A 13,618-nucleotide genomic window follows, 5' to 3' on the forward strand; every position below is an offset into this window, starting at 1 on the left:
TGGAGCTGTGTTGGCTGCATTGGTCAGTGCTACTGGTCTTTGTATGAACTTCTGTGTTGGCTGCATTGTTGTCTACCAGAAAAAAACTGTGTTGATTTATAGCTGAACAGGGAGTGACAAATTACTAAACATCCATGGAGAAATACCTAACGAGTAACCAAATTCCTCTTCCTTCCTGCCCATGGTGCTGATTTTGGTTTGGGTGGCCCTACTTTACCTCCAAGAAGAGCTGGCTCCTTCAACATTTTGGGTTGCCGACCCCTGTCCTATACTAAATCCTTTCAGCAAAAATATGGCAATATCGCGAAATGATCAAGTATGACACATAGAATGGATCTGCTATACCCGTTTAAATAAAAAAAACATTCATTTCAATAGGCCTTTAAAATATAAGAACACTACTCAAATTTGTCATGTATTGCCATGTTTTGGTATATTTTGATGACAGGTATTTTTTATTGGGTGTGTTATCTTGGGTAAAAATCACATGGCATCAGTGATGGTGTTTTGAATTTGAGCGATAGTGTTGGTAGGGTTAAACAACTAATTGAACATTATCTAAGACTGGGGATTCCATATTTTTTTGCCAGGGCTTGTATCAGCATCCTCTTTATTAATAAAGAATGTGAAACAAAATATAAAAAAAAAAAAAAAAAAAAGCACAACAATCGTACAATAAAAGTTATTGATTTTATTCCCAAAAGTATCACAACGGAAACACAGCGGACAAACGCAGGTTAAAACTGCCCCAAAACACTTAGAAACACATGAAAATAAGAGCACAGCATAGCTTCTACTCAGAGATCGTCTCGATTAGCTAGCATACTGCGAAGTAAATGATCAGGTAGCAAGCTAGCCTCACAAGCTACTACTAATTGGATGCTGGCATTGTCATGTATTTCATTTGTGGATGTCTAAGCATTAGCTCGCTAGCATAACTAGTTTGTGAAATAACTTAAAACGTAGCGGTCAATTCTTCCAAATCTTGGCGATAAATGTCCCTTTAGGATATGGTAAGGCAGTTTCATTGCTACCTGGCCATATTTGTTGTTAGCGTCCGTATGCTAACGAGGCTCCAGGTTAGCTGCAGCTGCTTTAACACAATTCGCGACACTACACACTTAAAAAACATCATACTGTGCTTAAAATTGGATGCTAGCTTTGTCATGTATTGTATGTGTGGATGTGTTAACCTAGTATTAGCTAGCTAGCATAACTCATTTGTGAAGTAACTTAACATGTAGCGGTCAATTCTTCCAAATCTTGGCGATAAATGCTGTCCCTTTAGGATTTGGTAAAGCGCTATCATTGCTACGTGGCCATATTTGTTGTTAGCGTCCATATGCTAACCAGGCTCTAGGTTAGCTGCAGCTGCTTCAACACAATTCGTGACACTACACGCATAAAAAACATCATATTGTGCTTTTAAAAAATGCTTTTAAAACCAGAAAGTGATGGCCCCACCTGACCCAAACACCCAATTGTCTTCACTCTCAACCTCCCTCCCATAGTCTATTAAAAAAATACAGTCCTCAAAATAGATTACACTCTTAATTCGCAAAGCAAAACTCCCCGGACATTTTTTACGCCGTTTCTCTAAACTCAAAACTTGAGCATATCCATCTCACAAATATATATTTAAATATTTACATGCAGAATAGCAATAATTCTACCTTCCGTGTGCCCGAGATGACTTTCTGGGAAACATCTAAAAGCGTTTTGTTTTTTTGTTTTTTACTGAAAAATGGTCAATGCAATATTTCTAGCATTAGTATTTTGTGTATAAAAGTCATGAAAAAGTCAGAATCGGCATTCAGGGCTCCCTCAGGACAATGGAGGGCACAAAGGGTCATCAGGAGACGGGGTGGGTGATGTCTCGATGTTCTTCTTGTTCCCTCAATCCTGTTTGAGAGAAGCAGACGTGTCTCCTATAAAAAGTCGGCATGACTGAAAAAGCAGCAAGTGAATTGTTTAGCTAACTAAAGTCTAAAAAAATGATGCATGTGGTATGGAAATCATGCAAATTCTGTTTAAGTGTGGTTTTACTTGCTTTTAACTTATTCGTCCTGTAAAGCACCGTGCACAATTGTGATGTTGTAAGGGGCTATACAATTAAACCTTAATTGATTGATTGAAAAATATCAATACAGGACTCTTGGCCACTCGATGAGATCAAAGCAATCGGAGCACACTGTTCAGTATGGTGGCCACAGATTGGCTCAGCCTCAGGCAGCATTAGAATATCAGATTTTAAAAAGTGTAACTATGTGGGTTAGGTGAATCTTCTGGCAACTAATGATTTGATCCGATTCCTGGGGTGATGATTCGATTCAGAATCGATTTTGGATTTAACACGATTCTCGATTTAAACCGATTCTCGCAATGTATTATTTGGTGTAATGAATATAATGAAACGTTTTCAAAGCAGGTTACAGGTTAGAAAATATCCTTCTGGTTGCAAAATGTTTTTAAGTTTAAATAACTTTTTTTAATCGATTTTTGATTATTACCGGTATAAATCGATACAAAATCGGGTTTAATAAGAATTGCAATGTGAATACATTTTTTCTGCACCCCTAATGTCGGTGTTATTTCATGTCAAGAGGGCTCTCTGACCTTAATTTTCCTGCTCTAGCTATGAAAATATTTGGTACAACAATAGATTATTTTTTTGAATGTGTGGAACTGGGTTTTTATTTGTTTTTTGTTTTTTTGGTTTGCTGTCATTTTTTTTTACATTCTATTTCCACTACAGGATCACAATCTTTTTTATTTTTGTATTCTATTTACAAACTATTCTGATTAACTTATGCCATTTATATTCTACTGTATTTAAATCATTATGTACATATTATCGATCTTGTGGTATTCTTTGGGCTAAATCTGGGACCTTGGGTACTAAATTTAGTGCCATTTCATGTGTCTTGTCATGACAATAAAGTTCTTTAATTCCTTAATAATTCCCACTTTGCGAATATATTTAGCACGGTCAGTGGTACTGTATTAGGAAATACACGTTTTAGGTAAATATCCCTCCCAAACCATTTTCCCCTTCACAATACTAATTAAGACTACTGTAAACTGTAATAATCTCAAAAACATGTCTGCAGTAGCACCTCTTTGCCACCAAGAGGCGCCACTTCCTGTGATTATAGTCTACTTGAGCAAGGTGTGACTACTACTGCTGTTAATTCAACCCAACAATGCTAATTCATATCAGATGGCTAATGTTGTAGGCTCATACCCGTCTGAAAACCTCTTCGCCTCTCTCGATGACGATGGTCCTGTCTTCGTTGATGGACGATGAAGTCTCGTAGTCGTCACCCAGCAGGCCAAGTAGGGGGTACTGGTTCCTGTACCTGCATAGACGTAAAAGACCAGGTTTTAGGTACGGTTTGTGGACGATGAACTCCTTTACCAGTGTGATCTTGTTGACGTACCTCTTAGTGATGATGGTCTTCTTGACGTTCTGGGAGCTGTCGTTCCTTCCCTGCATGAGCCTTCTGATCTCCTGTACAGTCCAAACAGGGTTAACAATCAGCTGAGTCGCGTTGAAGGAGAAAACTGAAAGCGCGTGTTGTGTCACAGACCTCCTCTTGTCTGCTAATGGTGGTCTGTCTCTGCTCCAGCATGGCCAGCAGCTCCGAGATCTTCAGCTGGAGGCTCTTCTCTGACGCCGACGACGACCTCTCAGTGGTGATCTCCATCTGCAGCTTCGTAATCTGCAACTGTAGACGGCAGAAACGGTGAGCGACTTAAACTTGAAACCTACGTTGGTAAAACAACATATTTCTCCACGCACCCGCAGCCGCTCGATCTCTCTGTCTTTGTCCTTTTTTATGTCTCCGAGCTGCTCGTTGAACTGACGGGACAACTCTTCAGTCCTGATGTGCAGGCTGGTGCTGTTGGCTTGCCCCGCCTGCTGAAAAAAAGGGAAAAGGTATTTTGGATATTTTCACACCCTCTCGTGTTGGAGGTCAAAACAAGGCATTTGTACCTTCTGTCGCAGTATCTCGTTCTCCTTCTCCAAAGCCCTGATGCGCACCTCCAGTTCTTTGGTTTTGAATTCGCGACCGGAGTCAACGTTTCGGGCGCTTATCAGCTGGCTCTCCAAGGAACGCTGGGACGCGGTGGTTTGTTTAAGGGAAAGCTGGACGCAAAAATAATAGGATCATTTCTACCAGCTGATTCAAGAGATAAATGCAGTGTACCTTTTGGAATTCCAATGATTCAGCAGTCTAACAATGAGGAATTTCAAACCAACGACAGCATAATTCAAAACTATGGGGGGGTCAAACGGGACAAAATCAAAAAAATACATCTTAAAATTATTACTTAAATGTGTCATTAATCAATTACATTTTTAATTAATACATGTATTATTAATTTATTCAACGAAAATGTTATTTTAATTTTTTCAATTTTCAATAATATCTAAATGTAATTATTTAAATGAATTATTTCTTGATTTAATTGTCCATCCAGCCATCCATTTTCTACCGCTTGTCCCTTTTGGGGTCACGGGAGGTGCTGGAGCCTATCTCAGCTGCATTCGGGCGGAAGGCGGCGTACAACCTGGACAAGTCGCCACCTCATCACAGGGCCAACACAGATAGACAGACAACATCCACACCATCCATCCATCCATTTTCTACCGCTTATTCCCTTTGGGGTCGCGGGGGGCGCTGGAGCCTATCTCAGCTACAATCGGGCGGAAGGCGGGGTACACCCTGGACAAGTCGCCACCTCATCGCAGGGCCAACACAGATAGACAGACAACATTCGCACTCACATCCACACACTAGGGCCAATTTAGTGTTGCCAATCAACTTATCCCCAGGTGCATGTCTTTGGAAGTGGGAGGAAGCCGGAGTACCCGGAGGGAACCCACGCAGTCACGGGGAGAACATTCAAACTCCACACAGAAAGATCCCGGGATTGAACTCAGGACTACTCAGGACCTTTGTATTGTGAGGCACATGCACTAACCCCTGTCCTGAATGAGATTTAATTAATTATTTCTAGATTTATTTTTGTATTTTAATTACTTATTCAATTTTATGTGATGATTTAATCAATTATTTCAAATTGTATTAAATTTCATGAACCTGGGTGTCAGCGCTTCATAAACTTATTTTATCAGTCAAACTCACCCCTCAAAGTCAGTGGGCGGGGCTAACACGAATCTGTACATATTTTAGACCTTGTGAAGTATGTGGAAGCAAGACCTGCTGGCCCAGAGCATGTAAATCATTATGTAAATAATTAAGTCTTGAAGTATTTAACTAAAATAAATATTATAATCAATAACTATTTGAATAATGAAATTATTAGTTCAAATAGTACTTTTACATTAAATTGACACATTTAATACCATATTTGTTGAATTTCAATCAATTGTTGACACATTTAAATAAGTATTAGGATAATTAACTTAATGTTGTCGCATTCCACCCTCCTGAACAGGACTTCTAATAAATACCCTGCCATAATTAGACAAATAAAAGCCTCCCTCAAAAAGACGCCTCCCTTTTCCCCTGAGCAAAAAAACAGGTCGTAACTTAGATTACATGAGTTCATAGCTGCTATCATTCAAATAGTTTTTACCGCTGTGTCCTCTGGCACTCATCAAAGGCGGACGCTCCCTTTCCCTCTCGCTTATCTCTCTTGCTTGCTTCTCTGGTTTGTCTTGTCTTAACGTTATTGCCGCCTCTTTTTGAATTGCTCTCCAAAATTTAAACAATGGAATTGATCTACTCGCCTCTCAACAAAATTGACAAGGTTTCGGGTCTTAGGGAACCCGCCTGTCTTGATGGACGGTTGTTGCTGAACACTCAACGGACTCTTGGGAGTAGCGTGCCTGACGACCCTTTTAGTCGAGGACGTTGAAGATATCTGCCTATTCGGAAACCATGATAACAGGACTTCTGCTGATTGGAGTAAGCGTTGCCCTGGTGTATGGACAAATAGTAAGATGCTGGCGGCTGTTCAGAGTACCCTAAAGCTGCCAAACATTATTGGAGGATGCCGGCAGAGCTTCAGGCACTCAGGCTTTTGTGATTTTGGACTAAATTGCAAACTTGACGACTTCTTGCAGACGCTGTTGCTCTTGCTGGTAAAGTACAATGAATTTGAGCACCAGAAATGGACAATTAGAGCGAAAAGTTTAAATGTGTTTTCTCGCTCGCTCAAACACAAACATTCTAATCTGGATTGTTTTCCCTGCCTGCAAGCGACGTGGCCTGGTAGTTGCTTCGAGACTCCCCCAGAGGACAGTATAGCGAAGACACAACAAACTCTTTCCCTTTCTCTCATGGACACACACCTGTTGTTGTTGTTGACTTTTGTTGGATTGACTGGCTGTGTTATCGCGTTTGCGACAGCACCCAGGTTGCGGAACAGAGACAAGCTGCAGGCTTACACATGTATGCATCCACAAAAAATACACGCCACACACACACACGTACCCCACACCCCATCCCACGCTTCACCCCACGTGGTATGATGGAAAATGGAGCAGCGCCTCTAGTGGCTGGCAGCTTTCAGCCTGATACCAGCCCCCTCCCCTCCTGTTGCAAGTCTTGTGGTTTCTGTGTGAACATGTGTATATGTGTTTCGGTTATCAAGTACACACCCCCACCCCCCGTCTACTTTTTCCCACCTTTTACAGAATGCCTTAAGTGGCGACCAATCAGCGTTCCTGTTCTGTTACCCTGTACAATGTGTATCTGCTCTTGAAACGGGTTTGTGCTGAAGATTTGAATGCATTTTGCTGTGCTGCTAACCGAAATAGCCGCACCTATCGAGTCATGTAACAATCTCAGATGAATGGTGAAGGCTTACTGCTGGTTGTTAATGTGTCGTCTTAAATAAGCATACTTGCCAACCTTGACACCTCCGATTCCGGGAGGGGGGGGGGGGGGGGGGGTGTTGCGTGGTTGGGGGCGTGGTTAAGAGGGGTGGAGTATATTTACAGCTAGAATTCACCAAGTCAGTGAATTCTAGCTATATATATATATATATATATATATATATATTATTTTATTTATTTTTTATTATATATATATAAATAAGAGAAATACTTGAATTTCAGTGTTCATTTACTTACACATATACACACACATAACACTCAACTACTCATTGTTGAGTTAAGGGTTGAATTGTCCATCCTTGTTCTATTCTCTGTCACTATTTTTCTAACCATGCTGAACACCCTTTCTGATGATGCATTCTGCTTCGTCTCCTTGTTGTGTGCGCAGTTGTGCACTGCACTCTCTAAAAGCTGTAGATGTTATTGTCATATATGCATGCACAGGAGATGGCAGTATTGTCCTGTTTAAGAGTGTCACAACATTGCTGTTTACGGCAGACGAACTGCTTTACGGTAGACGAAAACGTGACTGCTGTTGTTGTGTGTTGTTACCGCGCTGGGAGGACGTTAATGAAACTGCCTAACAATAAACCCACATAAGAAACCAAGAACTCGCCCTCGATCATTCTACAATTATAATGTGATTGGGCAGGCACGCTGTTTATATTGTGGGAAAGCGGACGTGAAAACTGGCTGTCGACACGTCACTCAGATCCGCCTGAATTCCAGGAGATTTTCGGGAGAAAATTTGTCCCGGGAGGTTTTCGGGAGAGGCGCTGAATTTCGTGAGTCTCCCGGAAAATCCGGGAGGGTTGGCAAGTATGTAAATAGGATCCTGTGTTATCTGAATATGACATATTTTCCAGGTATTATCAACCCAGTTGTCACTCCGCAACATTGTTTGGCCCCAAGTTATACATTCCTGAGCTCATTGGCCCTCATTTCTCATTGTTTATTTAGTTTGAAACTCCAGATTAACTTCACATTTATTGTGCTATTCCTTTAATATTATTTAATAACAATTAATAAATTGTGTGTTGTACATGTACTTAAAGGGTGGAGCTAGACACACTGAGGTCTGCTGATTGGTCGATTTCACTTCAGGCAAGAAGATAAAATACGTCTTGTTTGCGGGTTGCATTGATTGTGTCGAGCTGCTGTGATGTCACACTATTTACATGTAGCTAAAGCAGCTAACAGCAATCAACCATTCCGAACCGTACCAAACTGAACTGGACAGGCAAAGTGGAAACGTACCTGAAGCTGACGGTTATTTTCACGAACGTCCTCCAGGAGGCTGTCATACTGCCGAGCTTGATCCGCTTTGAAGGCCAGGTCTCTTTCCAGGGATTCCTTCTCGCTCTCCAGACGCTATAACGAACACACACACAGCAGCTTACTATCTGGTGTTTATGTAATTATGTCCAGTTTTATCAATCGCAGGAATGCAACCACATGATACAACTACACAAGCAAATATGTTATTATCATCCAGACTAAAGCATAAACATGGTGATATTTGTGTAATTGTTAACCCTGTTGGTTCCTGTTAAACGATATCATGTTGTAACTTGCCTCTGTATACACTATATCTGTGGTTCTCAAACTTTTTTCACCATGTACCACCTCGGAAAACACTTGGCTCTCCAAGTACCACCATAATTACCAACATCACAACGTGATTTCTGATTGTTTGTGAGGGTCCCAAAGGGGCTTATGTGTGTGTACACGTGTTGTCACAGCAGCACATACGGGAAAGGTTAGTTATTGTTGTTTTGGCTTGTTAGTAAAGACACAGTTGATTCATCACCTCTTTGTTATGTTTGTTTGATGTACTGTACGGTATAGCACTTTATATTGTCTTCAAAGGCCCTGAGATCGGTAGGTTGTGAGTTCAAACCGGCCGAGTCATACCAAAGACTATAAAAATGGGACCTAGTACCTCCCTGCTTGGCACTCAGCATCAAGGGTTGGAATTGGGGGTTTAATCACCAAAAATGATTCCCGGGCGCGGCACCGCTGCTGCCCACTGCTCCCCTCACCTCCCAGGGGGTGAAAAAGGGAATGGGTCAAATGCAGAGGACAAATTTTGCCACACTTAGTGTGTGTGTGACAAACATTGGTACTTTTTAAAGTATACAAACCTTAACTAAAACAGGGACTTTTGTTGAGTATGGAACCTATTATTCATATTTACATTGTATCAAATGGAGAAATTTGCTTCACTATACAAACTTTTTGGATATTTTTGTAATTCTATGCTGTAACAATTGAAAAAGAGTTGCCTGAGATGGACCAATACAACTTGAGTAGTTAAATATGTGTATTATCAGTTGAAAAAGGACAGAAATGTTAATTTGTGACAATTACAAAAGAAAATGGCTCAGATTTGGTGGAATGGCCCATATGTGATATACCATATTTTCTGGACTATAAGCAGCAACATTTTTCCTACGCTTTGGACCCTGCGGCTTACAAATCGGTGCGGCTAATTGATGGAATTTTCTTGACTAACGGCCAGAATGTTTTGTATTCAACAAAAAGGCGTGTCATTGTCTGTGCTATGGCCCCATCCTTTGGACGATTTCGCTCACGGCAGGTGCTGCGGGTTAAAAATGTACTTCCTGTTTCGTGCCTTGAACCGGAAGTATAATCAGTTTCGTCTATTCGTCCATAGCGTTTCTGCTCAAAATGATTCTTCATTCATTACTGCAAGCAACGTTTGTATGTTTTACAATATAACTAAAACAATGCATACTTACCAAACTGTCACGTGTGATGATTACCATGAATTGATTAACGTGGACCCCGACTTAAACAAGTTGAAAAACTTATTCGGGTGTTACCATTTAGTGGTCAATTGTACGGAATATATACTGTACAATCTACTAATAAAAGTTTCAATCAATCAATCAATGTCTGTAGAAGTGTTTTCATGTATATTTGTACGTTATATCGTAATGTAATGACGTTAGCATTGTGTCTGTGTTAGCATTATTAACTTACAATAACATTCTTTTTGTGTTGTTTTAGTTGTGTCCACTCACCAAAACATCACCGTGGAGTTTTTGAGTCTGCTTAGCTGATTGGGGAGCTAGCTTCCGCAGCTAGTGGGTCCATGACAAGGACTTATTGTTTTGTTTGATCAGCCGTTTTACTGCTGAATTACAGGCACCGTTTGGAAACTAGTAAGGTATGTAAATGAACATTTACAAAGTATTTCGTACCGATATATAGCTGCGGCTTATAGTCCGGTGCAGCTAATATACAGTATGTAACCATATTTTTTTCCTCTAAAATGTGGTGGGTGCGGTTTAAATACGCTCTATAGTATGATATGTACACTTGTCTGTAGTGCTCCCTAAAATGGTCCCAAGTGTCTGTCGACCAATCCACTCAAGTTATGCTCTGACGTTCTGGGGCGGTATAGCTCGGTTGGTAGAACGGCCGTGCCAGCACCTTGAGGGTTGCAGGTTCAATCCCCGCTTCCGCCATCCTAGTCACTGCCGTTGTGTCCTTGGGCAAGACACTTTACCCACCTGCTCCCAGTGCCACCCACACTGGTTTAAATGTAACTTAGATATTGGGTTTCACTATGTAAAGCGCTTTGAGTCACTAGAGAAAAAGCGCTATATAAATGTAATTCACTTCACTTCACTTCTTACCCGCAGGTCTTCGGTCATGTGAAGAAGTTCTTCTCTCAGGCTGCTGAAGGTGGACAGCAGCAGACGCATGCTCTTATCAGCGGTCAGGCGAGTCTGACACACACATGCACACACTTTACATTCAGCTGACACAGCAATTTCAACATTGAGCCAGATGTGCTGATCGTTACCTGCAGCAGGTATCGAATTTGCTGTTTGGTCAGCTCAGTGGCTCCTTTTGGGAGAAGAGATTCCACATCCTCCACCTAGATGCACATTGTTATTTGCACAGTTATAAAAAGTCTTCTTCAAATAAGTGTGAGTGGAGATAGTTGTTAGCTCACCTTGTAGTCATCCAGTTTCCTATTAAAGGCAAAAAATGGCAACTTGTTTACTCTATTAGTTTATGGCATATCAGTTTCTAATTTCAAGTACACTTACTGTCCTCTGATCTTGGACACATGCTCGGATATGCAAGCGTGAATGTCGCAGTTCTTTCTGTAGACGTCAGCCAGCAGCCCAGCAAAGTAGCGCGTGTCCAACTTGTTCTCATGGATTTCGCTCAGGTCAGTCCTCACCTCCGTCCTGGAGATCCTCTCGATGGCTGGCGGCGGCTTTTGCTGAATCACGTTGATGACCTCCACCTCTTCCACCTCTACTGCCTCCTCTTCCTCCTCCTGTCAGGAACAAGGTAGGTGCACAACTTTAACCCCTGGAATCTAGGAAACAATATTAGCATGACTGCTTTGCTATTAGGAGCATAAAAACACAGCCTTCCAATGATCAAGTCAATGACTCTTTCATAGCATCTTGAAACAATCCAGGCACTAAAGAGTGCACTACTGGGCTGCAACCAGCAGAGGCGCTGTTGATAAAGCTCAACTACTTTGCAATAAAAAAAGCATCACATTTCTGCTGGGAACATCTGGCAGAGTCTCCCGTCAGGGTGTCAATTCCCACCTTTGGAAGAACTTTGAAAATGTCACGAGGGAGGCACTCAACATTGAGGTATAAGACCGTCAGATCGTGGTGGTCCGCTCCCTATATGATCGGTGTCAGAGGTTGGTCCGCATTGCCGGCAGTAAATTGGACCCGTTTCCGGTGAGGGTTGGACTCCGTCAGGGCTGTCGACCAATCAGCCCTTATGTGGACAGAACTTCTAGGTGCAGTAAGGGCATTGCGGGGATCTGGTTTAGTGGCTGTAGGATTACGTCTCTGGTTTTTGCGGATGATGTGGTCCTGATGGCTTCATCTGGCCAGAATCTTCAGCTCATTGGATTGGTTCGCAGCCGATTGTTAAGCGACTGGGATGAGAATCAACACCTCCAAGTCGAAGTCCATGGTTCTTGCCCGGAAAAGGGTCGAGTGCCATCTCTGAGTTGGGGAGGAGTGGAGGACTTCAAGTACCGCAGAGACTTGTTCACGGGTAAGGGAAGAGTGGCGGATCGGTGCGGCGTCAGCAGTGATGCTGACACTGCATCGATCCGTTGTGGTAAAGAAGGAGCTGAGCCGGAAGGCAAAGCTCTCAATTTACCGGTCGATATACGTTCCCATCCTCCCCTATGGTCATGAACTTTGGGTTTTGACCGAAAGGACAAGATCACGGGCACAAGCGGCCGAAATGAGCTTCCTCCGTCGGGTGGCGGGGCTCTCCCTCAGCGATAGGATGAGGAGCTCTGTCATTCGTGAGGAGCTCAAAGTAAAGGCACTGCTCTTCCACATCGAGAGGAGCCAGATGAATGTGGTTCGGACATCTGGTCAGGATGCCCCCAGACGCCTCCCTGGGGAGGTGTTCAGGGCACGTTCGACAGGTAGGAGGCCACGGGGGAAGACCCAGGACACGTTAAGGAGACTATGTCTCCCGGCTGGCCTGGGAACGCCTTGGGATCCCCTGGGAGGAGCTGGACAAAGTGGCTGGGGAGAGGGAAGTCTGGGCTTCTCTGCTTAGGCTGCTGCCCCAACGACCCGACCTCAGATAAGCGGAAGAAGATTGATAGATGGATGGATGCATGGATAGATCTATGGATGGAACATGACGTCAGCTGAGGGAATTAATTGATCGATCAAGGAAATTTAGTAGTATTCCTAATCCGAGTATCAGTTTAAACTCTAAATTACGCAGGTACGTTATGCAAAAAAAAAAAGCTTACGCAATTGCAGTACTGTAGTCCGACAACATGTGGCAGCAGCGCACAAACATGTCGAAAACAAAAGAAGTAAGAATATGAGTGAGGCTGGCTAATTTAGATAATTTGTTGAACTTTTCTGCAATAAAAATGCAAATATCGTGACATTTGTTCAAGTCAGCGCAAAGTTATGACGTTAGCAAGCCAAGCCAATTCACGCAACAATTACGTCGTAAAAGCGGCGTAGACGGATGTAAATATTGGGGGCTTGCGGTTCTTGTGTTTGTAAGAAAATTATGCTATCTGAACATTAACGCTAGCTACTTTTAGATAAACTCGATGACATGGTTGGAGTATAGCAGTTCTTCTCAATTAGTGGGAAGGGCCCCCTTGGGTGTGACATGCTTTATCAGTATCATGCACTATCATTCCTTCAAATCTCGCTTGGAAAAGCTGTGCACTACAAAATGTGCCTATTATAGCTAATAATCCTGACCTCCTCGTTTTAATTTTTTTTAAATCAACACAAATTGTTTTATTGTTGTTTTGTAGGTTAAAGTGTTTTATATATTGTGCCCGTGGGTTATTGTTGTTGATCAATTTGAATGTATTATCATTTATTGAGTTAATTAATGTTTTGTTTTTCAAATGATTCAAGTCAGTCAAAAAAAATAGTTTAAATAAGGATTTTTTTTCAGGCAAATTGAATATTTTCTGTTACAGACTGAAAACAATGTTATTAAAGTTATTCTTTGTTATAAGTTGATCTATATTTTATATATGTTAATATATATGTATATTAATATATGTATTTAATGTTAAGGATACACTGTTATGCAGAGGTGTACTTATAAAAATGTTATAGACAAATTATACTTGATGATTTATTGCCATGGTGGGCAATGCTGTCATCCAGAACTGCTGTTAAAAAGTGCCTCGAAGTTGTAGCGCACACTACCGCCACCTAGAGGACTGGC

General features: G+C 41.8%; 2 protein-coding genes across 5 annotated transcripts in view; one reads left to right on the forward strand and one right to left on the reverse strand.

The window, feature by feature from the left end:
* Window positions 1-671: 671 nt before the first annotated feature.
* The window catches only part of pof1b (POF1B actin binding protein), a 43,319-nt gene continuing 30,372 nt past the window's right edge, over window positions 672-13,618 (reverse strand). For 2 of the 3 annotated variants that reach the window (XM_061962702.2, XM_061962705.2), the window contains 11 exons: window positions 10,957-11,192; window positions 10,860-10,878; window positions 10,707-10,781; window positions 10,537-10,629; window positions 8,129-8,242; window positions 3,998-4,150; window positions 3,803-3,922; window positions 3,591-3,728; window positions 3,441-3,511; window positions 3,245-3,359; window positions 672-1,902 (listed from right to left, as the gene is read on the reverse strand). In XM_061962702.2, coding sequence (XP_061818686.1) covers window positions 1,897-1,902; window positions 3,245-3,359; window positions 3,441-3,511; window positions 3,591-3,728; window positions 3,803-3,922; window positions 3,998-4,150; window positions 8,129-8,242; window positions 10,537-10,629; window positions 10,707-10,781; window positions 10,860-10,878; window positions 10,957-11,192 — 1,140 coding nt within the window. In that variant the 3' untranslated portion in view covers window positions 672-1,896. The remainder of the gene's footprint in view (window positions 1,903-3,244; window positions 3,360-3,440; window positions 3,512-3,590; window positions 3,729-3,802; window positions 3,923-3,997; window positions 4,151-8,128; window positions 8,243-10,536; window positions 10,630-10,706; window positions 10,782-10,859; window positions 10,879-10,956; window positions 11,193-13,618) is intronic. The other variant, XM_061962704.2, reaches the window with a different exon arrangement.
* The window catches only part of LOC133607764 (putative monooxygenase p33MONOX), a 55,789-nt gene continuing 45,894 nt past the window's right edge, over window positions 3,724-13,618 (forward strand). Inside the window, exons 1-4 of one of the 2 annotated variants that reach the window (XM_072913781.1) lie at window positions 3,724-3,940; window positions 9,905-10,064; window positions 10,543-10,623; window positions 11,082-11,206. The gene's annotated coding sequence lies outside the window, so the exon portion shown is untranslated. Of the gene's footprint in view, window positions 3,941-9,904; window positions 10,065-10,539; window positions 10,624-11,081; window positions 11,207-13,618 lie in introns of those variants that run through there. The other variant, XM_072913782.1, reaches the window with a different exon arrangement.

This window comes from Nerophis lumbriciformis, linkage group LG09, assembly GCF_033978685.3.
Source record: "Nerophis lumbriciformis linkage group LG09, RoL_Nlum_v2.1, whole genome shotgun sequence".
Taxonomy (NCBI): Eukaryota; Metazoa; Chordata; class Actinopteri; order Syngnathiformes; family Syngnathidae; genus Nerophis; species Nerophis lumbriciformis.